The following is a 22439-nucleotide window of genomic DNA, read 5'->3' as shown; positions in this document are numbered from 1 at the left end:
ACACTCGGTGACAGCGAATTAAGTGCCTGCCCAAACTTTTCCTTCGATAAAAGTGCCAAGGGAGGAGCTGAATTACAAATAGTGATGGCCGTAAGCAAAGTCAGTACAGGCAAAGAGTGAGTTCTAAAACTGGAATCAAAAGAGTGAGATGAGAGGTGATGAGACAATTTGGTGACCTGGTTCAATGAAGGTTAGATTCCCCATTGATCGCATTCTTTAAAGCAGTCAGCATGAGACTGGATATGGTTATACATATCTTTTCCAGTTCTCTCCCTCCCACTTTAGAAGCATATACAGCTCCGGAAAAAAATCAAGACACCACTCCAAATGTTACTTAAATCTTTATCTCTACAGTACCAGAGAAATGGTGTCAGTAGTTTATAGAATACTCAAAGACATACCTATAAATAGTAAAAACAGAGAACTAATAATCCTGCAGTGGTCTCTTAACTTTTTCCAGAGCTGTATGTGCATATGACATGTGTGTGTTTTATATAGAGAAAAGCAGGAAACAAGGAAAGGGAAAAACAAGTGCATGACGATATGTCTTGATTTCCGAAATGCTAATAGAAAAAGTCGGTCAAAATAAAAGTTACAGAGTACTGACTTCAAAATAAAAGTTACAGAGTACTGACTTCAAAATAAAAGGTACAGAGTACTGACTTCAAAATAAAAGTTACAGAGTACTGACTTCAAAATAAAAGTTACAGAGTACTGACTTCAAAATAAAAGTGGCCTTATGCAAAATCAAGTTCCTTCAATGACTCAGTCAGTAAAAACATGTTTAAATATTAAGTAATAATTCAAATGCACGACCCGTGAAATAAAAACTACCACCTGCAAATTTTGTTTGGAAGAAAAATAGAAATGTTTAAGTCAAACTTAATAAAAAAAGAATACATTTTCAAAGAACACCCCGGAGTGCTCCGAATACTTTACTAGAATGAACATGCTGATGTGGAAATGCATTAGAGGGTTTAATCAAACAGTTTGGTTATGTTAGAGAATATATGATTGGCATAGCCTAAAAGCATTCTGATATTACTTATGAGCCATGTCACCGAGCGCTAGGTGCAGCCTTATGTTAAAGATAAAGCTCTGATTCATTTCTCAGAAGGATTTTAATCAAAGCAGCGATATTGCATTCACACCCAGTGAATCACACAAAGGCCTTCTCATTTTCTGTGACCAATGACATTGTGCGGTTTAAATGAAATCATGCAGCGAGCAATAAACAGTTGAATGTGAAACAACAGAAGGAGAGAAGCGAAGCTGCGGAGAAGCCGCTGTTAATTTATCCGTGAGGTGACTGTTGCTTACTTTTCAAAATGAATAATCAAACCCCTGCTAGATATAGACATGGCCGAACCAAGCAATCAAAATGTCATGTTGTTGCTGAAAACAAATCTTTTTGCAATTTGTGCAAAGTGATGACGGCAATCAAAAGCTCATTCTGTAAAAACACTGTTTTGTGGCCAAAGCATCAAGTCAACAACAAACTATCACCAGGAAATACAATATTAGGAAGGTGCAGAGACATAGTCTCTGTAACCCCCGCGACCCTGACGGAAAAGCGGGAGAAGATGGATGGATGGATGGATGGATGGATGGATGGACATTGTCTAGTCTGCAAAAGAAATATGAATCTGCAGCCAGTTAGCTTAGCTTAGCACGAAGAATGAAAACGTTGCATGGCACTATAATGAATAAAATCTCAATTCCCTGCAAAGAAGGTGCTGGAGGGAATCATTGGTCATCTTTGAGAAGATTTGAGAGCATCCCCCCGCCTTCCAAACAATAGTGCTGCATCACCCCCTCCAGCTCAGGCCCCCCCCCCCCCACACACACACACACACACCCCCACACACACACACTCCTGCCCTTTTCAACCCTGCTAGCATCAGCGCTGGATATTATTCATAGCACCTTGTCTCTATCACGGCATCTAAAAACTAAACACGATTATCCTAAAATTAATGAGCCGTATCCACCCCATTACATCTATCTGTTAAGTGGTGTTTTGGGCCTTCCTTTAGGGCATTATGCATGCTCTTCTGTTCATATTTATAACCCAGGCTTTTTATTAGCGACGTAGCGGGGTGCTAACAGTTGGGAGGCATCCTCCGCTTTGATGCTGATGGCAGGCGGTTCTGCGTAGGCCAAATGTGAAGGGGAAGAGAGGGGATCAGCTGCCAGGCCAAGGGCCCTGTGGAAGAGGGGAGGAGAGGGTGAGGAGGAGAGAGAAATTAGAAGTTAGTGAATCAGGACTTGCCTCTGCGAGAAGTGCGTCTCGTGATCAGCGTATTTTTGTCACACCTGCTGTATTTTAAGCCTTGCTAACCTGAGGTGTTTTATGCATGTGTTATTCAGAGTTTGTGTGTGTGACAAACATAATTGAGTGACTTTTACTTCCTTCTTATTGGCTTTTGTTTCAGCATGTTTTGTTGAATTATTTATAGAACAATTGAAGCGTAAAGAGGACAATGTGTACTGTTAGGGACATGACTTTAACCCGTAACCCTAACATGTGTTTTTCCTATCTGTGTGAATACACTAGTGCGTCTGTGTGCTCACATAGACTTTTTTCACAAATAGGATTTATGTTTATTTATGAGGTCAAACAGTAGGTAGAGAGAACCCCAAACTGTGCCAAACAACGCTGAATTTTTGCCCTTTTCCAAATGTTTTAGTGACAAAGAGGTCATTTTCATCATTAACCTATCCGTTCTGACTGACAGCTCCATGTCCTTGTTGCAAAGCTTCTAACAGCATGTCTTTTTAACATCCTTGAAGGCTAACAGTCACTGAAGCCACAGCTGAAAATCGTCGTGCTAATTAGCAGTGCAATTAAGTGCTGCTGTGCTCAACTCATTATCCTTTCCTGGAAATGACATTGGTAATGGCAAGAAAAAAGGAACAAATGCTAAAGTAAGTTAAGACTTACCTCAACCATATTGAAAATTGACACATTGAGATTTAGTCATTTGTTAATTTTGGTCAAATAAATCTGGCAATTTGAAGATGAGTAAATGTACTATTTTGGTGCAAGCTAAAAGGTACAGAACATCTAGCAGGCTCTCACTTATCTTAATCTTAGTGACAACATCACCTTGCAGCAGCGTCGCTGTTTTGGATTTAATGCCTGAACGCTCCAACTTCAATCAGTGTCAACATTGACCTTAGTTAGGCGCCGTCTTTCCCCGCGCAGCCAGTCAGAAGAGACACTACCTGAACGTGATTTGTGATGAAATAGCCCGTTGTGATGGATCTTGATTGGTCTTTTCATGGAAAACATTTTGACAAAGGCACGGGTGTAAATAACATTATAATGATATGTGCTTTTAGTGTAAGGATCCTAGTTCAGTGAAAACAAATGAAGGAAGGAATTGTCTTTATTTATATAGCACAGAAAATGAGTCTCTTATCTATTATCTCAAGATGATATAAAAGCATTAAGAACAGACAGCTTGACAATACACTTAATATCATATTGAATAGAACACAATGTCAAAAATATGTGCTTTTTAAGAGCAGCCGGAGGATCTAAGGGTTCGTGAAGGATCATGAAATAATAGGAGGTCTTGAGTAGGAAATCATTTAGAACACATTCTTAAAAATGAAGAGCCAGTCAAGGTTGTGTTAAACGTGACCTATATCATCTTATTTTAGTTGTTGTTAAAACCCTGAAGCGTTTAACAACCTTTTTTTTTTTCTTGGTCAAGGCCTCACCTTTCCTTGAGCAAGTGGTAAAAGGAAGTTTTGATTAAAACTAGGTCAGAAGCTAAAATAATGTTTGGAACTCACTCATGTCATGGTCCTTAGTCAGTGGTCATTAAATTGCAGTGAGGTAACCTGTTTGAGAACAGTCTGGAAGTTGCTGATGAGGAAATACTTAACAAGACGTGAATTAGTCACCCCACTTCTTCGCACCACCTACCCGATTCCTCCTGTTTAAGCTAGAGGTGGGGCCGCTGGATCAGCCTTTGGATTGTCTCAGCTTATCCTGGCTCGCATGAGGGAATCATCCCCAAAGCCCTTTAGGAAACCAACCTTGGCTTTATGCAGCGCCAATTGATGTTGGCCGTCCAGATCGGCGTTTGTCCAAACCGAGCCATGAGCGCTCTTCTATCTTGGCCATGCTTTTGGCTCCTGATTCCTTATGCCTACACACACACACACACTCAGCAAATAGACGCTGCTGCAGTCGGTGTGTAGGTGTTCCGCCAAACATGCGAACACAAGAGCAGCATAATTACGCACGGGGTAGCATAATTATGCTTCTCACACAGCAAACTAGCATAAATTACAGACAGTACATACACCCACACCGTTCCACACACAAGAGCGCTGATCAACTGCATGACCTTCTCTCTTACAATGTTAATGTCACCACCTGGGGGAGGAGGGAGAAGGGGAAGAAGGGCTTTGATGGAATGATGGGTGGAAAGAAGGATTGGAAGAATTGGCGATCCGCTTAAGCCTGCCGTACCTGCACCCCCTCCCACCTGCAGCCTCTTTATCCCTCTTACCTTGTCAGACATCATGTATGCGTATAAGTACAGTATGCACACTCCCCCTTACGCTGTCACAGCCGTCAGCCCAGCACATCCTCGGGTCGTAACCCATGATTCATTGCGCATGAACCTCTTTTCTGCGTGGCCTGTGGCTTGCCCGCTGACAGGATCCTGTTATGCCAAATGTCACACTTCCAAAAAGGGATTCGCCCCCCACGGAGAAAATGAAGTCAACACATTCCTCGCCTACTTCGCCTCGTCCCTCTATCACTCTCCTCCTCCTCCCCACTCTCACTTATCCGTTTCTATCCTCTTTTCCGCTCTCTTGAACTATCTGTACCTCGCACTCACCTTGGTTTGCAGTCCTCAGCGTTTTGCTGAATAAAGTCCCCTCTAACGGGCTGGTTTTAGCGGATAATTAGCCCTCACCTTGGGAAAAGAGGGACGACAAAGAGAAGAAAAGGAAGGAGAAAAAGGAAGATTTGGGGGAATCGATAGGGGGGGAGGCCGAGGTAGAAGTGTGATGGAAAGACTGAGTGAGAAGGGGGGTTGAAAGATAGTGCTGCCCTATACATTTACCCCTAGCAGCCGCATGCTATCCCCCTTCATCATGTCTCAATGCCTTCAATCTTTAATTGAAAAGAAGAATAAAGGAAAGAGAACATCCCATTTCATTCACGACTCACCGGCCTCAGCCATCAGGGCCTCACACAGTGCATGAAAATAAGTTTAAAGCCATCACAGGAAAAGAATAAATAGGAACATGTTAGCGTGCAGTGGAGGAAGGAAGCATTATCTCCACTAGATGTTGAATCAAGCAGCTTTTTAATTTGATGTCAGTATATGCAAATACTGCACACAGTCAGAAAACAACTCCAGATCCCTTTTTGTTCCTGGAAGAAGACGACTCAGAGGAGAAATTAAACTCCCTTAGCAACAGACACCCACCCCCTCTCCCCTCCTAAAAAGAAAAAACGTGAAGTTTTATTTTTAGAAGGTGCAAACAAGGAAGCGAAGGGGGGGTGTAAGATTGTAAATGTCTCTGATGTGTTCAGTCTGCACAGCCTTATTCCTGATAATGGAACTAGCTACTCGGTCTGTCAGTGCCTATTTACACACAAATGAAGTGGCAAGTAACACGCGCCCAGTGGAGCTGCTAGCCTCCATCTCGGCTGTCAAAATGTGTTAGTGGCTACAAGCGCAACACAACGATCCCGGGATCAAACTGGTGGCGTCCATTCAAACATAATGACTTCATCGTTGGACACGAGGCGTCTCTTCCCCCTCGCCGGCTCTCCTCTCAGAGCCTTGCCAGCTTGTTGTGAAGTAATAGACTTCTCGGGATGCCAGTTCGCACAAATCGGGGATGTAGCCTTTTATTTGCCCTCCGAGGGGAGAGGTGTTTGGAGTAATAGGGATGAAGCAGACCATAACTACAGCTGAATAAATCTTCCTATCTTGGCTCAGTGGAAGCCGCTGCACACATGGCTTGTCAAAGCTCTATAAAATGTTGTTTGATAGGAGTTCTGTTCAGTTTAGGACTTCTCCGCCTGCTATCCACTCGGCTCGCTTTCGTTCCGCGCTACAGCGGTTGCAATCAATCAGTGTGTAATCAGCCGTCGAGCTGTGGCTGCCAGGTAATCCTGGCTGTCTTGGTGGCTATCTGTGCGTGTGCGCATGTGACAGCTGGCAGAGCTGCTAAGTTGCCTGTCTGGGTGAGTGGATGGCACCATGCAGATTTCCTCTCCGTGCTGTGTGAAAGCCGTATCGGACGATCTCATGGCTGTTGAAATTGTCAAGTGGGATTTGAGAGTGGGCAATTTCAGTGCAGATGCAGGAGCTTACCTGAATTGGGTCTAATTGGAGTCTTTTTTCTGTCTTGTAGACCTGCCTAGAATTGGAGCGTTATCTTCAGACGGAGCCCAAACGTCTGTCAGAACTCTTCGACCAAGACCTGGACGGCCTACTTACTCCTGCCTACCTGAAGGAGGACGGCGAGGAAGAGCTGACGGAAGCTCTGCTACCAAACCTGCCCAGCCTTCCAGAGCCCCCGAGCCCCCCTCCGGTCATCCTCTGCCCAACGCGGAAGAATCTCCCCTCCACCGGTGCAATGAAAAGAGACCCCAAACCTAAGGGCCAAGGCCTGGAAAACGTAGAAGCGATGGAAGGGGTCCACCAGGCGCAGCTGAGCGCGGTCACCTCCCTGACGCCCCCGTCGTCACCAGAACTGGGCCGACACCTCTTCAAACCCAACCAGACTCTGACAGCCTCCGCCGACGGGACGCTGACCCTTAAGCTAGTTGCCAGGAAGGTGGGGCTCAGCGCGGCTCGGCTGGTGGCGGCGCACTCGCTCCCGGTTCGGATGAAGGACGAAGAGGAGGGGGCGGCGTGCGTTATCGGGGTGGGGGAGCTACCAGAGAACAAGAAGAGGATCCATCGCTGTCAGTTCAACGGCTGCAGGAAGGTGTACACCAAGAGCTCCCACCTAAAGGCCCACCAGAGGACACACACAGGTGAGTCTTTTTTCAGACTCTGCACTATTCAATTTCACGCTGTTAGAGATGGAATATTAAGCAGCTTTTTAGGGTTTTGTCCACACAATTGTTTGATCATTAAATTAATAAAAATGTTTCAGCTTGCTTGCTCAGCACAAGGGAGCAAAATGCACTTTTCAGCACGGACTCTTTAATGTGAATTTAGATTCAGGACTGCTGCGATATAATTATTCGCAATTGCCCACACAGCTCACATTAATACACAACATTATGTGTGTGCTTATAGGAGTCGTTCACACACACAAGGTTTCCTAATCTCGTGCGTATGAACATATTCGTGCTTTTTTTCAGCTATATTATCAGTAAGTGGCCCTGTGAGACTTTCAGCCAGGCCGCTCTGAGGACACCTCTCCTACCAGAGCTGGCCACTTGATACACCTGCAGGTGATAAAATTGATTGACACTCATTGTTGGTGACAGGCTAAAAAGGCTCAATCCTGAAGCTAAATGACTGCTGCACACTGGAGGAGACACGGCCGGAGAGTGTGCACTGAAAATAGAAACTGAAAGAGCAGTCTATCAGTTTAAATGTGCCGTGGTGTTTCCATTAAATCAGAAATGCATGTATATTATGTTGGGAAAAGGCATTTTATTTTGATGACACATTTAAACACATTTTATGGATAATTGTTTTGGTTTCTGAAGGGAAACACACTTTAGGAATTGTTTTAATACGGTTTCTAAGGACTATGTGAGCACAATTGAGGAAAATCCCCCTGCTTCACATTCTTGGAACAAGTACAAAACCACATAAAGTGATAAAAATGTAAAGAAAAAAACAGCAAAGTAATCACAGCGAAGGCTTAAGGCTTAGTCCCCTTGTTGCCCTATGAAAATATCACCATGTACGATAAAAATGTGATGATTTAAGAAAACCCATATCTCTTATCCCGCTGTTTCTACCTAAAACCAGGACGGGTCCTTCCTGTCAAGGTTCTTCTCGAGACGGAAGGGGGGGAGGGTTCAGTAGCTATAACTCCTTGGCTCTTCCATCTCAATCCCAAACCACTCAGACCCCTGTCGAGGAGCTGTCCTCCGTCTGAGTAACTGCGCAGTGATGGATGGATTGACCTGGATAGGCTTCCATTTCCCCGGTTTATTTCAGGCGCTCCCGTCCTCTGTGCGTTCTGTACTGTAAGTCTAGGTCAGTGGTTCTCCTTCTGAGGTTGAGTATAATGGTGTCTTCTGAGGCAGGTCACGAGGGGGGCCATCTGTGTCCTTACTCCAACAATTAGAGGAAAAGGGAAAACAGTTATAGCTGTTTGGCGTGTGTTTGCCATATTCATTTGCAGGGTTAGGTTCAGCAGCCTTTGGGTTTCATCACACCTAACACATGGGAAGTGTTTGTTTGCATTCCAGAGTGATTGTGTGGAAAGGTTAGCAGATCCAAATCTGTTGGAAATAATTGGGCTACCAATGATACTCAGGTATTCTAGCTTGAGTGCGAATAGATCATTTTTAAAAGAAATTAGAATCATTTTTTATTCCTTTTTTTGTGTTTTAAATAAAAGTACTTATTTATTTTATATTTTTATTTGGTTGATTAAATGATCTTACGTTTTAAGTATCATTAAATGCAAGACTTTGTAACAGAGTAGTTCTACCCTTTAACTTAAGTGAAGGTTCTGAATACTTCCTCCGACTCTGGTACCTACCTCGTTGAGTATGACAGCTGATTTGTTTGGTTGTCAATCGCTCAAGCCCGGAGAAGCAAATTAAATGCATGGTGGCCTGCAGTCTTTGCTAATATATAGCTGTGTCTTTATGTGTTTTAACCCGTGGAGGTACAGCAAACAGCGTCCATCAGGCGAAATGAAATTACAAGGACTCTAATTAAATTTCCTCGCTACCCTCCATGTAAATCCCTACACTTAATGGTTGACGGATCACCAAGGCTGTCCAATTCAGAAGCCACACACAGACACACACACACACGACTCGTTTACAAGCTCTGGCTCCCAGCCAACTTGTCAACAACTATATGTTGAGAAGGAAGCAAACACGCTGTATGTGTGATCTCACCCGCGGTGATGCACACTACAGGTTTAGGCGTGAGTCCGACCGGAACAAAGGGCACAGACACGCGATCATTGATTTCCCCGGTGGTGCTCGTCTACAACGCCCCAGCGGAAACTCCATGCCAACTGGGCAAACCCTGGGAGACAGGAGCTACTGATGCTGTCCATTGGCAATGTCAATACAAGCCAAGGGATAAGGGATCAAACAAGTTAATCAGTTATTCTGACCTCTCAATATTTGAATTGCACATTTACCCCACCAACAGGGTTTGTAGAAAAGGGTCATTAGAGAGGTTTTCGGGGGTTTCCCTTTCCTGTAGTGTATTCAATAGGTGTTTGTGCGTGTGTTACGCAGACGCAAAGTCTAAAATCCTGGGGCAGGACATCTCTAAGCGGTTGACAAATCACAACAGAGCCGACCAGCTAACACATCAAAGCAGGCTGGGCTCTGGTTTCAGACAGAGGGTGGAAAGAGGTGCTGCAGCACAGGCAGAATGAGAAAAATGAAGAGCTTTTTGAACCTTAAAGCATGGAGACAGGTCCCAGTAGAGGCACCACATACAAGTGATACCCTGAAAATGAGATTAATATGTCATCTTTAAGCCATTGAGTTGAGATTCCCTTTCACACATGTAGCACACAACAGGAGATGGTCCGTGTCAAACGGGTTCTCACTTGGTTTTCGGCGCCTGGGGGGAGCGTGCAGGGGGCGGGACATGATGTGGATTACACCAACCTTGTCGGAGTGGCGGTGTCTTTTGTTTTGTTCATTTGCTTTCCTTTTTCTTTTGTTGCAGGTCTGGAGGTTGTGACTCCTGCTGTTTGTAGGGTTTGTTAATATAGTTTGACATCTACGAAAACAGTGGTTGTGTTCATATTGGAAAACAGGAAGTACATTTATTTAATTCCAAAGTTTAGATTTGAAAATATTAACAATTTCTGCTTGTACATTTAATTCATTGTCTCTGATTTATAAACTAATAAACCTCTGCACTTTAATTCCACTGGCCATTCAGAACACATTGAACCTTTTTGGATCAAAATATCACCTTTACTGTAAGTTAATGTGACATCTTTCTTCCTCTATTCAGTAAATTGTTTAAAAATGTATATGATTACGATTTAATGACACACACTGTTTCATATAGTACCCAAAGGGCTCAGTTACTAGAGGAACCCCTCCCCCCCCCCCGATTGATCTTTCAGGTGCTTTGGATAAAAGCAACCACGCAAAGAACATCTGTCTTGTTATTCACACCAGGAAAGTGGAATGATAAAAGGGGGGGGGGGGGGGGGGGAAATGTCGACACGAGATGTCACAAAGAAAAACACAAAGGCAAAGAAAAGGCAGTAGAAGAGGAGATAGTGAGTGAAACAAAGAGTAGATGATGACAGGAAGGGGGGAGGTACAGTAGCGCGACCCTCTCCAGCAGAAAGACAGCGGAGCCACAGGCTCCCCCATTCTCTGAGCCATTATCCTGACAAGTTTAAAGATGTCATTACTCAAATCCTCTTTTTCTTAGTTGTTATTTCCATAAATTACCCACGGAGAAAAGGCTACGATTTAATCTGGAATTAGACGGGCTGAGTTGAAATGACAGTGCCCTGTAGAGCTTTTTGTGAATAGGCTTATGGCAGATAAGGAATGGTACAATTAGATTTTGGGCAGAGTGAGGAAAGGAGTAAAACTGTTCTCTCTATCCCTCTGTTCCTCTCTTTCGCACTTTCTAATCTTCCGCACTCTGTGTATCAGTCTTCTCGGAACATGTCTGTCTCTGTATACGCTTCTGCCTCCCACTCTTATTTCGCTGCTTCGCCCTTTTGCCACTTTCTGCTTCTCTTTTTTTGCAGCCAGGCCAGCCATTTGAGGAAGACATTTGACTAAAGATGCAGCAAAAAGGCAGAAATTGATGTAAAAGAAAAAAGGCCAGATATGTTCATAGCAAACAACCTTTCATCCAACCATGGAAGGACATGCAGTTTGTAGCCTCTTAAATCTGAAGATTTCCTGCATCTGTTTTATATCTTGGTCTCTGAGAACTTAATTAAAGACTTCATTTGATTTTTAAGAACATGACTCATTCTTAATAACAAAAATCATTAGCTCTATATCTTACTGCAATATGATATCCAGGTGTCTATGCACTTAAGGTGAAGAATTTTCGATGATTCTACAAAATTAAAGGTAGAAAAAATGACAACCTTTGCCCGTGTAATACAAAAAGGTTACCAATTCAACCCACATCTAAATATTCTGTGTTCTGTTGATGGCTCTGCTTATTACTGGGTCTTATTCACCTTTAAATAAAATCCATGCCTCGCTCCAAAATGTCTCCATCCATCCCATCTCTTTTACGTTTTTCTGTATCCCACCCCGCCCCCCTTAGTTTTGGGCAGGAGCCTGTAAAGCTTTCTCCGGGAGCCCCCGCTAATGACCTCTGAGGCCCCGCTGCCCTGCTACAGCTCCGGCTAATGGAGGGAATGCAATTAACTTCAACACTGGCACCTGAGAGGCTGGACTGAGGGTGTGTGCGCGTGTGTGTGTGAGAGCATTCGGAAGTAACAGATTACACATAATGGGATTACAGTGACTCAGGAAACACCCAGTTATCAGATTACGGAAGAGAAATATTGCTTATTTGATTAGTTGAAGAAAAAAGCCCTAAAAGGAAAAAGGATGTTTGCTTTGAATGAGATGATTGGGATTTTATGAAATAATAAACAAAGCTTTTTCACAACAGCATCCAACCACAATCCTGATGCTTTATATGAGGAGACATAATCCCCTTAGCTCCATAATCTACATCGTATGTTTTACTGGCAAAGTAATCCAAAAGTAACAGAGCATAATCAGATTATGTTGCAGAGTTGGGGCTAATCCAGTGGATTAGCATACTGATTGGCATTTTGACCTGCCAATCAAAGTCTATGTCACATTTAAAGTCCATTTCCAGCGAGTGTGTAAATGTGTGTTTGAGAACACCTGCTCATTGCCTGTTTGTACGAGGGCATCTTAAGGGAAAGGAGCGATGAGGAGGAGGAGGAGGAGGAGGAGGAGGAAGAGAGGGGGGGCTCTGTTGCTAAGCAACGTGGGCAGCGTATCGTTGGAGGAGTCGGTAGCTGAGTGGTTATGTACTGCTGCAGGCTCTGGTCTCTTAGTGCCCCCCCCCCCTTCCCTCTCCTCCTCCTGCACCTCCACCACCACTACTACCACCACCACCACCACCATCACCCCGCTCCTCCCTCCCCCATCTTGCCCTGTACAGCTCCACGGTTGTCGTCGCTAGGCAACTGCCTCCGTGCTCTGCCAGCGTGCTTGGTAATTGGCCGGTGGCATGGCGGCGTGCCGTTGCCAGATCCAGCCAGCTGCACTGACTACTGCCTCCTCATGTTTCAGCACTCCCCCCCCCCCCCCCCCCCACCACCACCTTCTCTCACACACACACATGCATACACCCAGCCCCCCTCGCTCCCGTTGCCAGGCAACACATTCAGGCATCCCTGCCTCTCGGGAATTTCATTGGCCGGAGCGGGATGGCCCAGGCCTGCTGCTTCGGGTGCTTCTGGGAAGTGAGGCAGTGTGGAGGTGGCCACAATGGGGACATGCGTGGATGGATACGGCTAATTCCTGGGTCTCTAAACCTAAACGTGCTTACATTCAGCATTCAGTGCTTAACAAATGAGTTTAGTGACAACATTTTTGTCTCTTTTTGTTTCAAATTGACATAGCATGTGTTAGGTAAGGGGGAAAAAAGTCATAATGTTCACAATGGATTGAGTGTTATCAATCTGTATTCATCGGGGCGGTTTTTTTGGCATTTCATAACTGCTAATGGAGGCTATCCCTTTCACACTTGTTCATTTATCACCTCGGCACGGCCTTAACCTATGCACCTCTGTTTCTCACCATCGAACTGTACATGATTCCTGTTAATAGCCCGCTCTCTGGCTCTGATACAAAGTGCTTGAGTGGGTCATAGTTCAGCATTTTAGTACAGCACACAAAGAATGTACCTTTAATTGGAACAAAGGCATACAGTGCACATCATGGATTTTCTCCCTTCTGCCCTGTGAACAGACCGGTGAGTTTCCTGAACAGCTGGTGCAGATAATGACACTAAACAAACACCTGTCCCTCAATCTTGGATCCATTGATCGTATCCCTTTTTGATAATCACATTCAACAAATCAAGCCTTCGTTTTTGTGCCGAGGCCGCTCAAGCGAATCTGGTCAGTGTGTCAGTGTGTTCGCAGCCACCGGTCCAGATGGGATGTGACTGATGCAGGTGACATCTTTTGGACACAGCTGGCAGGATTGTGGCTTCCTTGCCATTACGCAGTGTGACTGGCCTAATTATCACCCCCCCCCCCCCCCTCCATCCACCTCCTCTTCCTATCTGCAGCCTCTTCTGCCTTAATCCACTTCTGCAGCACTTCTCTTCGACTCCTTCTCAATCTCACCCACCTTGCCTCTAATCCCCCCTCCTCCTTCATCCCCTCCATCTCTCCACTTCTTCTCTCGCTCCACTTGTCTCTAGCCTCTCCCTCTTCTGCGTGTTCAGCAAGATTGAAGACCAGTGGGAGCTTCTCCATCTCGTTTCTAAACGGCTCTCTTTCCAGCCTCTAAAAAAAGTAAAAGGGGTATCAGTGAAGCAGAATACAAACCCTAAAATATATTTTAAATACAATCTCTGGAAATGTATCACGTTGGAGGCATATTTGGAGGTGACCACAGCAGACAAACAGGCGTGTGATTGGTGGACCGGCGATGAAACAGGTGCTTATGCGTGTTTTTTCATCCCCCAGGTGAGAAGCCGTACAAGTGCTCGTGGGAGGGCTGCGAGTGGCGATTCGCCCGGAGCGACGAGCTGACGAGGCACTACCGCAAACACACCGGCGCCAAGCCTTTTAAGTGCAACCACTGTGACAGGTCTGTCAAAACACACCTCTCCCTCTTTTCCTCTCCCTTGTATGTTTTTCTTCCATTTCCCAACGCTTATTTTGAAGTACTTCCACTTGCACAGCAGGCTCCCATTGTGTTCTGTTCGGTTTAGCAGAGAGGCGCTACAAGAGGCCAATAACACACCCAAATGTGTTTGGTACTGACCCAGTTTAAAAGTGTGCTGGCAGGATTACTAATGTGTGCTCCTCAGCAACATACGCAAAACACAACCTGCTCAGTGTTTCAATGGGGAGGTTGCTTATTCTGCTCTATACCCACACTAGGCCCTGTGCAGCATATTAATAGTGCACCTACTCACATGATGCTACATGGCCTTGATTTGGAGGCTGCTTTCACACTGGGTCTGAGGTGTAAAATGGCTGTAGAACCCATTATCACACATCACCGGAATAGAATATTAATTTAATACCACTTTAAAATTGACCATAGTAGCATTTTAAATCAGCCACTATGACAGAGTTTTAGTTTTGGGTTGAAAATCACTGCAATGGACCATCATTAACCATTAACACCGCTTATAAAACATTGAGGTATTCCTTTTTTGAAAAGGCAACAGCAATGTGTTGGACATTTATTTTGGGGAATTAACAAAGCCACCCTTAGCCAATATCCATGTGTGTGTGTGTTGCTGTAAATAAAAACCCAAGGTTGGCAAAGTGATTGGAGAGACTATCCTGTAAGCCGGATGATTCCTGGTCTGATCCGCCAGATCAAGATGATATCAGACCATTTAATAGCCCTTATCAGTGGTGATCAGCGTCCTAGATGAGGGTTGGAAAGTGCCCGCTACACCTTGAGTAAGCTCAGAATGCAGCTATCTATCCACACGGTTTCTGAGGAAGAAGTAGTTATGATGGACGCTAAGTAGGAAGTCCATTGACGAAGTATGACTGACAAGGTCCTCTTAGGTTAGTTGAGATAAGTAAATGGATGAACAGGAGGCGGTAGTTGTTTCCCGTGTCCCAGGGTTTAGTTATTTAGCTAGCTTAGCCTGAGCAAAGTGTCCCGGTATACATTATATAGTTACGGTACGGTATGTTTTTCCTTGACCTCACCACGCAGTTATGGCGCTTAAACCACTATGTTAAGTAACATTGGCCGACTATTATGAACCAAAAACATGCTAACCGTGATGTTTTTGCGGCTGAACTTTAACTAAACTAAGACAAGATGCACCATTACGCCTGCAGCTGGGTGCAGTGGGCCTTTTCTGAGGCATTAAAGTGGTAGTCAAAGACTGCCAACGGACAATTAGCCCTATAACCGGAAATGTTTGCACTCTCTGCTTGGAAGTCTTTTTTTTTTTTTAAAGTCATTGTTAGACGGGGTGATGGACGCCACGTCTTGTTCCAACACTCCCAAAAGGATCACATTTCCTCCCCTAATCTTTAACTGGGGTGCAAAGGTGCACAGCTTTGTCACTTCGAAGAGTGGTTTGCGATTGCAATTTGCCCGAGACGTTGCATCTTAATTAGTCGCCCCGGCTCCTGTTTAATTATGAACCACAGCAAAATGTTAATTTGCCGAGCTCCGGTGGCAAAATCATCAAACATTCAGTGGCCATTATGAAAAGATCAGCCTGACTCAGACACAAAAATCTTTACTCCTATTTTAATTACAAACCCTTCTGTCTGTGATCGGGCCCACGCTGACACCTCTGGGGTCTCTGAGCAATATAGTCTGCGGGAGACACCGTAGTGTAAAAATGTGCAAGAGACTCCGGGGGTAAACAGGTCATTTTAAGCTAATACTTTGCTTAAATCTATAGTTTAATTATATAGAGTTTACATTAATACTTGACTTAATAAAACCAAAGTAGCTTTATTCACATGAAAACATGTTCTATATTCTTTAGAGACTCCTAATTTGGGGGAATGCCTCCTAACCCGAACACCACATAGTATTTTAATGTCTACGTGTGTGTGTGTGTGTGTGTGTGGAATATGTGACCTCTTGAATCATATATATAGCTTCATTCTTGAAGAACAAAAATAAATCACCTGAGGTACTTTGACTTAATCCGAATGGAAAAGTGTGTGTGTTGGACATCTGTGCATGTGTGTGTGTGTGTGTGTGTGTGTGTGTGTGTGTGTGTGTGTGTGTGTGTGTGTGTGTGTGTGTGTGTGTGTGTGTGTGTGTGTGTGTGTGTGTGTCCGTGAACAGAGGGCCAGGCAGTGTCAACTTAATCAGGTCTCAGCTGGACAGACTGTAAATACAGTATCCCTCCCTCCTTATCCCTTATTTCCCAACTCCTCCCCCTAACACAGCCCCCCCCCCCCCCCCCCCCTTGCAGGCTCATCCCTAATTTGAGCCCACCTCTGTCATGTGTGACATGCAGCCAACCCCTCCAGCCCTCTCTCACACACACACACACACACACACGCACCCTGCTGAGATGAAGAAAGAGGGGAAACAGGGGAGACAGGGAGAAGACGGGGTGGAAGATTGAGCACGGGGGGGTGAGTCGGGGGAGGAGGAGGAGACAGACCCACGGTGTGCCAGCTGGTGTCGTGCCCCCGAGTCGTGACTCATACTTTACCATCTGTCTCCGCCGAGCACACACACACACTCACACACACAAACACCCTGCATGTCTCCGGAGCCGTTCATTCATCTCTCATGTGTGTGTTAGCGTGCACACACACTCGGATACACTCGCAGGTGTGACAGAAAGACAGATGACTGGTGGCTCATCACAGTGTAACTCCCCCTCTTGGCCAAACACTGATTCATCTAGACATCTCAGACACTTGCCCCTGTCTCAGTGGGGAGAAACTGAAACTGGAGGACAAAAAAATCAACAGTTGCAGGAATGGGAACGAGAGCCCGACTCCCAAGCTGCCTATTTAAATGCTTTATTCTTCACTCATTAAAAATGTTATTTTATTTGAGGAGTCATTACCAAATTCCTAGCTTGAACATATTAACACATTTCCATGCAAAAAAAGCCTCAATTTTTTTTCATTTTGGCAACCAGGCACAATCCAGTTCCAAAGCATTTCCTGGCGTTCTCTCTGAAAATCCAGGAGAACATTAATACAAATGTGTCAAATTAGCAGCATTTCTGTACCGTCTTGTTTTTCTCCCAAACATTATTAAATGTAACCACTTTAATAAGCTCTAAAACAAGTCTCCATCTCAAATATGTCCTAACACACTAATCACCAGAACATTCGGCTCCCAATTACCAAACAGAAAGCAACACTTGCCTTCTGAATATCGCTCCTCTGGGGAATGGAGCTGTAGTTAGTTCAGCGAGCAGGCAGGAGGAATACCGTTGAGCAAGTTCCAGTTTAAAGCATGCATGGAATAGACTGAGCTTAAAGCAGGTATTATGTCAATGTGTGGCAACAGGTTGGAAAATAGTCAAAGAAAATGCCTAATGCAATTCCATTTACACTATTGCTATGCCCTAAAATTGTGCAAGCACATGAGTGCCTTTGATTCATGTAATTTAGCGAATGTTTGAGAGCACATGTTTAGTTTTTTCCTCCCCACCCCCCCCTCATCGCTGTTTCAACAGATCCATCTGCGGGCTCTCTACTTATTCATGGCACAGCTGAAGTCATTAGGAGTGCTGCTGAAAATGCTGATTATGAATTAGTTACACATATACTAATTGCGTGTGCATTAGTGGCTCGGCGCTCACTAGCTAACAGCAACATTTAGCTCCATCAACAAAACAAACTTCTTTGCCCCCGCGTCGGTAACAAGCTAACAAGCTGTTCTCTGTTTCCCCCCTCCCCCCTCTCTCTTTGGTTCGCAGGTGTTTCTCCCGGTCGGATCACTTGGCGCTACACATGAAGAGGCACATCTGAAGAATCCGAGAGAGGTCAGCGGGAGTGGAAGAGAAGGGAAGGGGGATGGAGTCGGAGTGGTAGAAGGAGAGGGAGCTTCATCTGCAGAGAAATAACACCATGGATGTAAGAGAGAGACAGCTCGAAAAACTCTAAATTTGGCCGGTCTGGACTGGATTGAAAAAGCACCGCGCGAGGACGCTAGCTACGGAAACACAGACAGGAAGCCGGACGCATCCCAAGTGTCAATCTGTGCTCTACCAGTTGGTCCATGATTCCACGGTGACACGCCGTAACCTCACAAATGTCTCCCGGTGTTGTCGCATGGACGATACAGACACTCCATCCCACCCTTCATATGTGTCTCAGAGGGGATGAATGGTGGACCGCGTGCCTGCAGTTGGCAGCTCTTTCGTCGTCCTTCGCAACCGTCCCTCGGCTTCCAAAATGTCAGCCCTGTTCACGCAGCAGAGCGCCACGTACCAGCGAGCTCACCAACGCCAAACTGGACCAGTTGTACAGTGATTTCAGCAGAACTGCTCTTTGTATATTCAAGATTTCCTTTTTCTTCAAAAGTACCTTGAGTTGAGAACAGTTGATTTCTGACAGTAAGCAAGCCGGATTCTGTCTTCAAACCTGCCACAGCCTTTACAAATCACCAAAGGGTTTATCATCCAATATAAAGTATAGATACTTTATCAATCTTCCAACTGGACCCATGTATAAACCCTTCTGGTTCTTTGGCATCAGAGTTTGAACGGAGTGTTCCATTGGATTGTTGCACTGAGGTGCTGTTAAGACTGATGGAGGTCATCCCGAGGACTGGCTTGCTCCACGAACATCGTCCGTTGAGGGTTAACACTGGATGAGGCTAACTAATCCACTCTGGGAAAGACTGTTCATCTCCTAGAATGTCATCAGGAACAGATCGTCTCAAGTGATGATAGACGCATCCATCAAAAGTGTTTTCCCTCTCCGTTATCTGACGAGTTGTGGTCAGGATCGGTTGCACAATTGACAAACTTTTTGTAAAAATGCCCCCACCAAACGCTGGCTGGCTTCCACATGCCGTGCAAGTGCGGACAGCCACATGCACAAGTCGAAGCAGCTAGCTGACTGCGATAGCACACTGAACAAGATGACCATGTATAATGAACGCTACACTGAAGAAAAGAGTATCCTATTTGTTCAAAAATGACATTAAAAAGACCATTTTGAAGGAAACATCGGAAAAGGAATCAGCCAAAACAGTGTCTACAGTAATGCCTGAAATGATCTCTTTGGCCTTTAAGAGTGATTGGCAGCTATAGTCACTGGGCTGAGGATTTTGTCCTGTTCACACCATCCATTCAGAACTCCTACAATTTCAGAGAAAGGCAGCATTCAACAGCTCTCCTAATCGGGCCCTATGCATTTCAAAGAACATTCCTGCAGACTTCCCGACCTCACATGCATGTCTGAACGCAGATTGCTGGACACGGAAGGACTGGTGGGACAAATTCAATCAATTGGGTGTCTCTTCTCGGAGCGAATCAATGTGAATGTATCTGTTGTAAGTCTGTACATGTTGCTAGGCCCATGAAAACACACGTGTGAGTTTGTAGTTTCACTGTAGAACTGAATGGCCTTGGAACAACTAGCTTGTCATTGCTGTTAGCTTTTTACTGGTCGTACTGGACCGGCGGGGAGTGTGGATTTCCAGTGGGTGGCAGGAATGGGTTAGGGGAGGAACACATCTGCTCCGTCAGCACATGATAACAGCCCCATCAGCTCATGAAGCTGCAGAGGAGTGGAACACACACACGAGACACATGCATACACTCCGAGCAAACCGGACTTACCATTTGGTGATCTGATTCTTGTCGAACAGAACAACAGAAAGAAAAAGCATTAAATCTTGCTTTTTGCTCTTGCCATCTTTAATCCACTAAGAGAAATACATTTTCAATGAGCATCGATTCAACTCAAGCGCACATAAAACAACCAGGCAGCTTGGACAAAAAGTAGATTGTCAGGATTCCTACGAACAGGATTTGGAACTACTATGTCAATGTGTTTATTCTTTATTTTACAAGACTTGTAATACTTTGAGGCAATGTGAGGCACACAGCAGCCTGCTTTTTTTGGCAGGGGAAGCAGTAAATTGATTTCACTCTGTATACCAGCGGCGCATTTCAATTTCGGGTATGAATGCAGCCCCGCTCAATCATATCTGCACATGATCTGTCCGCGGCTCTGGAAGTAGAAGCTGTGTGCTGCTTCTCAGAAATATTGAACTCCTTCTGTCTAAACGTGCAAATACACCAGGCTCACTTTTTATATTGAACATCTCGGTGACAGGCGTTTATTTGCAAAAATAACAACAACAGGGAGGGACCACAATAGGAACGCGTTTTTCTGCTGGTTTGTTTTCAAAAAACCACCCAAAAACTCTCAACCACCATTCAGGATGCAACACTTCCAACGCTACCATCCTTTGGTGGAATACAATCGTAGCAACGGACTGACATTTGGTTTGTAGAAAATGTAAAAATGTTCAGATGGGGAAAGTCGGATTTGTGGTTTTCCTGCTCTCACGATTAAATGAAGAAGAGCAGTTAACCTCGTGGGTTAAAATGGTCTCATCAATGGCAGCTCTACTTGTGTGTTTCAGTATTTCAATGGGGCACCCTGTTGTTGCGAATGTGTGGGAATGTGCAGATCTCAAGGGTTTTGTTTTTGTGTCGGTTCACGTCCTGTACCAATCACAGAAAGTAGAGACACTGAATGTGTTTCACATGGGAATATGTATAAAATACCGGACAATTTTACCCAATTTCAAAGACTGGAGGATTTCAAATGTGAATGTGTTTTCCGGAAAGGTTGTTTCATGTTGTCAGAGGAAGCGGTTCAGTTCTGTGTCATCTTAATGAATGATTGTCGATTCTGCCGTGCCTGTGTGTTCTTCGTCTGTTTGTATTTGCACTCTGAATTTTTTTTGGGGGGAAAAATCACTTTGCATATCTGATGTTTTCTGTCCGCTTGACACTTCACAAGATGACCCCCCCCCCCCACCCCACCCCCACCCCAAAGTCTGTATAGTAGCTGTTTTTTTAGCACAAATGTACACACTCACACACACATGCATGCAAACACTCCCTCAACAGGCAAAAACACACACACACACACACACACACACACACACACTCCGTTCTCCTTGTGTGTTTTCACAGTTTTTCCATGCCACCTTGTGGGAGTCAGAGATCCAACTGCAGCTTTTGCTCTCAGCAGAAGGGGGGAGGGTGGGGGGGGGGCACACATTACTATGTGTGACACCACCTCTGTTTCCACTAGGTCTGAATTTCAAATCAAACGCACCCCCTTTTTCTACCAGCATTCCCTCATCGCCCCCACTTCTCCCTCTTCCATTTTCTCAGATATGATCCCTTTCAACTCCTCTCCACTGTCCGACTCCCCCCTCCCGCTCCCTCCCTCTCCTCGCCCTCTCCTCCACCTTTTTCCTCCGTTGTCTTTCTCCTTTTCGTTCTTCGCTGTACAAAGTGTTTCAAATTTATCATTTGTATATTATGATGTATGGGTACGATAATGTTCTTTATTATGGAAAAATGAGAAAGATTTATTTTTGTTACTGGTTTGTTTCATAATTCCTTTTTTAAATTGGTATTGTAATATCTCTATGCAAGGAACTGTTCGGTGAATCGTTTTTATTTAAGAATGTAATTATGTGTAATAAATGGTAGAAGCAGTTGGAGTATTCACAGTCTGTTCTTCCAGCAACAATATGCACCTAATCGTCCATCTTCTCAGAGTGTGTTTCTTATCCACTCTCAATCACAGGGCTATTCAGTTTGCTAACAATGAGCGCCCGGAGTACATTCACTTTTTTTATACCCACTGACCAGACAACTTCACAAGCTTGGCTGCTTCAGGTTTGCTGCATTTTTCAGAGCTAAATCAGCAAGTGGGTTAAAGTGGGCAGGAAAATTAATTTATACACTCCTTTTTTCTGCAATTTGCAGCAACGCACCCCCGGATGGATAGAAAAAGCTTCTGATTTATCGTTCCTTTTGATCAGACGCAGGAAATGGGCCAGAATGCCTTCCTTTAGCCTGAATGCGCTCCCTCCGAGGGAGCTACCGCATGTTAATTACATCTGTTACCAACCAAGGTGATGACTTATCCGCTATTCCTGCCTTTTTGACCATGACTAGCTGATAAAAGGGTAATCGAATAACTAATGGCTAATTAGGGAGTAATTACTCCTTGGTAAATGGCCCTATGCAGTGTATTAATTCTCCTTGGGTCTGGCAGTGAGAAACTCCCATAAGGTTTTTTGTTTCATTTAATGCTCCCTAATTGAAATGGGCACCCTCATCAAGAAGCGTACGCGTATCTGTCGAACCTAATGTTCCTTTATCGGTAATTACAGACAGCCCCATATTATCTACCTAACTACACCTACTACGTCAATCCCACAGACGCGTTATGAAATTAGAAGCGATGGAGTCATTTTTCAATAAAGGTCGCACGTCCCATGAGCGCTTTCCGATCGTCATTTCCCTTTCCACGTGATGGAAATGAGGTTGTATGTG

At 44.7% G+C, this 22439-nt stretch overlaps 1 protein-coding gene across 1 annotated transcript in view; it reads left to right on the top strand.

The window, feature by feature from the left end:
- The window catches only part of klf7a (Kruppel like factor 7a), a 34190-nt gene extending 13210 nt beyond the window's left edge, over positions 1-20980 (top strand). Inside the window, exons 2-4 of the mRNA XM_063877939.1 lie at positions 6400-7027; positions 13894-14017; positions 17817-20980. Of these exons, the coding sequence (XP_063734009.1) occupies positions 6400-7027; positions 13894-14017; positions 17817-17868 (804 nt within the window). The 3' untranslated portion in view covers positions 17869-20980. The remainder of the gene's footprint in view (positions 1-6399; positions 7028-13893; positions 14018-17816) is intronic.
- Positions 20981-22439: the final 1459 nt, after the last annotated feature.

The sequence above is a fragment of the Eleginops maclovinus genome, chromosome 24 (genome assembly GCF_036324505.1).
Source record: "Eleginops maclovinus isolate JMC-PN-2008 ecotype Puerto Natales chromosome 24, JC_Emac_rtc_rv5, whole genome shotgun sequence".
Lineage (NCBI taxonomy): Eukaryota > Metazoa > Chordata > Actinopteri > Perciformes > Eleginopidae > Eleginops > Eleginops maclovinus.
Note: the sequence above shows the minus strand (reverse complement) of the source record. Positions and strands in the feature narration are given on the sequence as shown.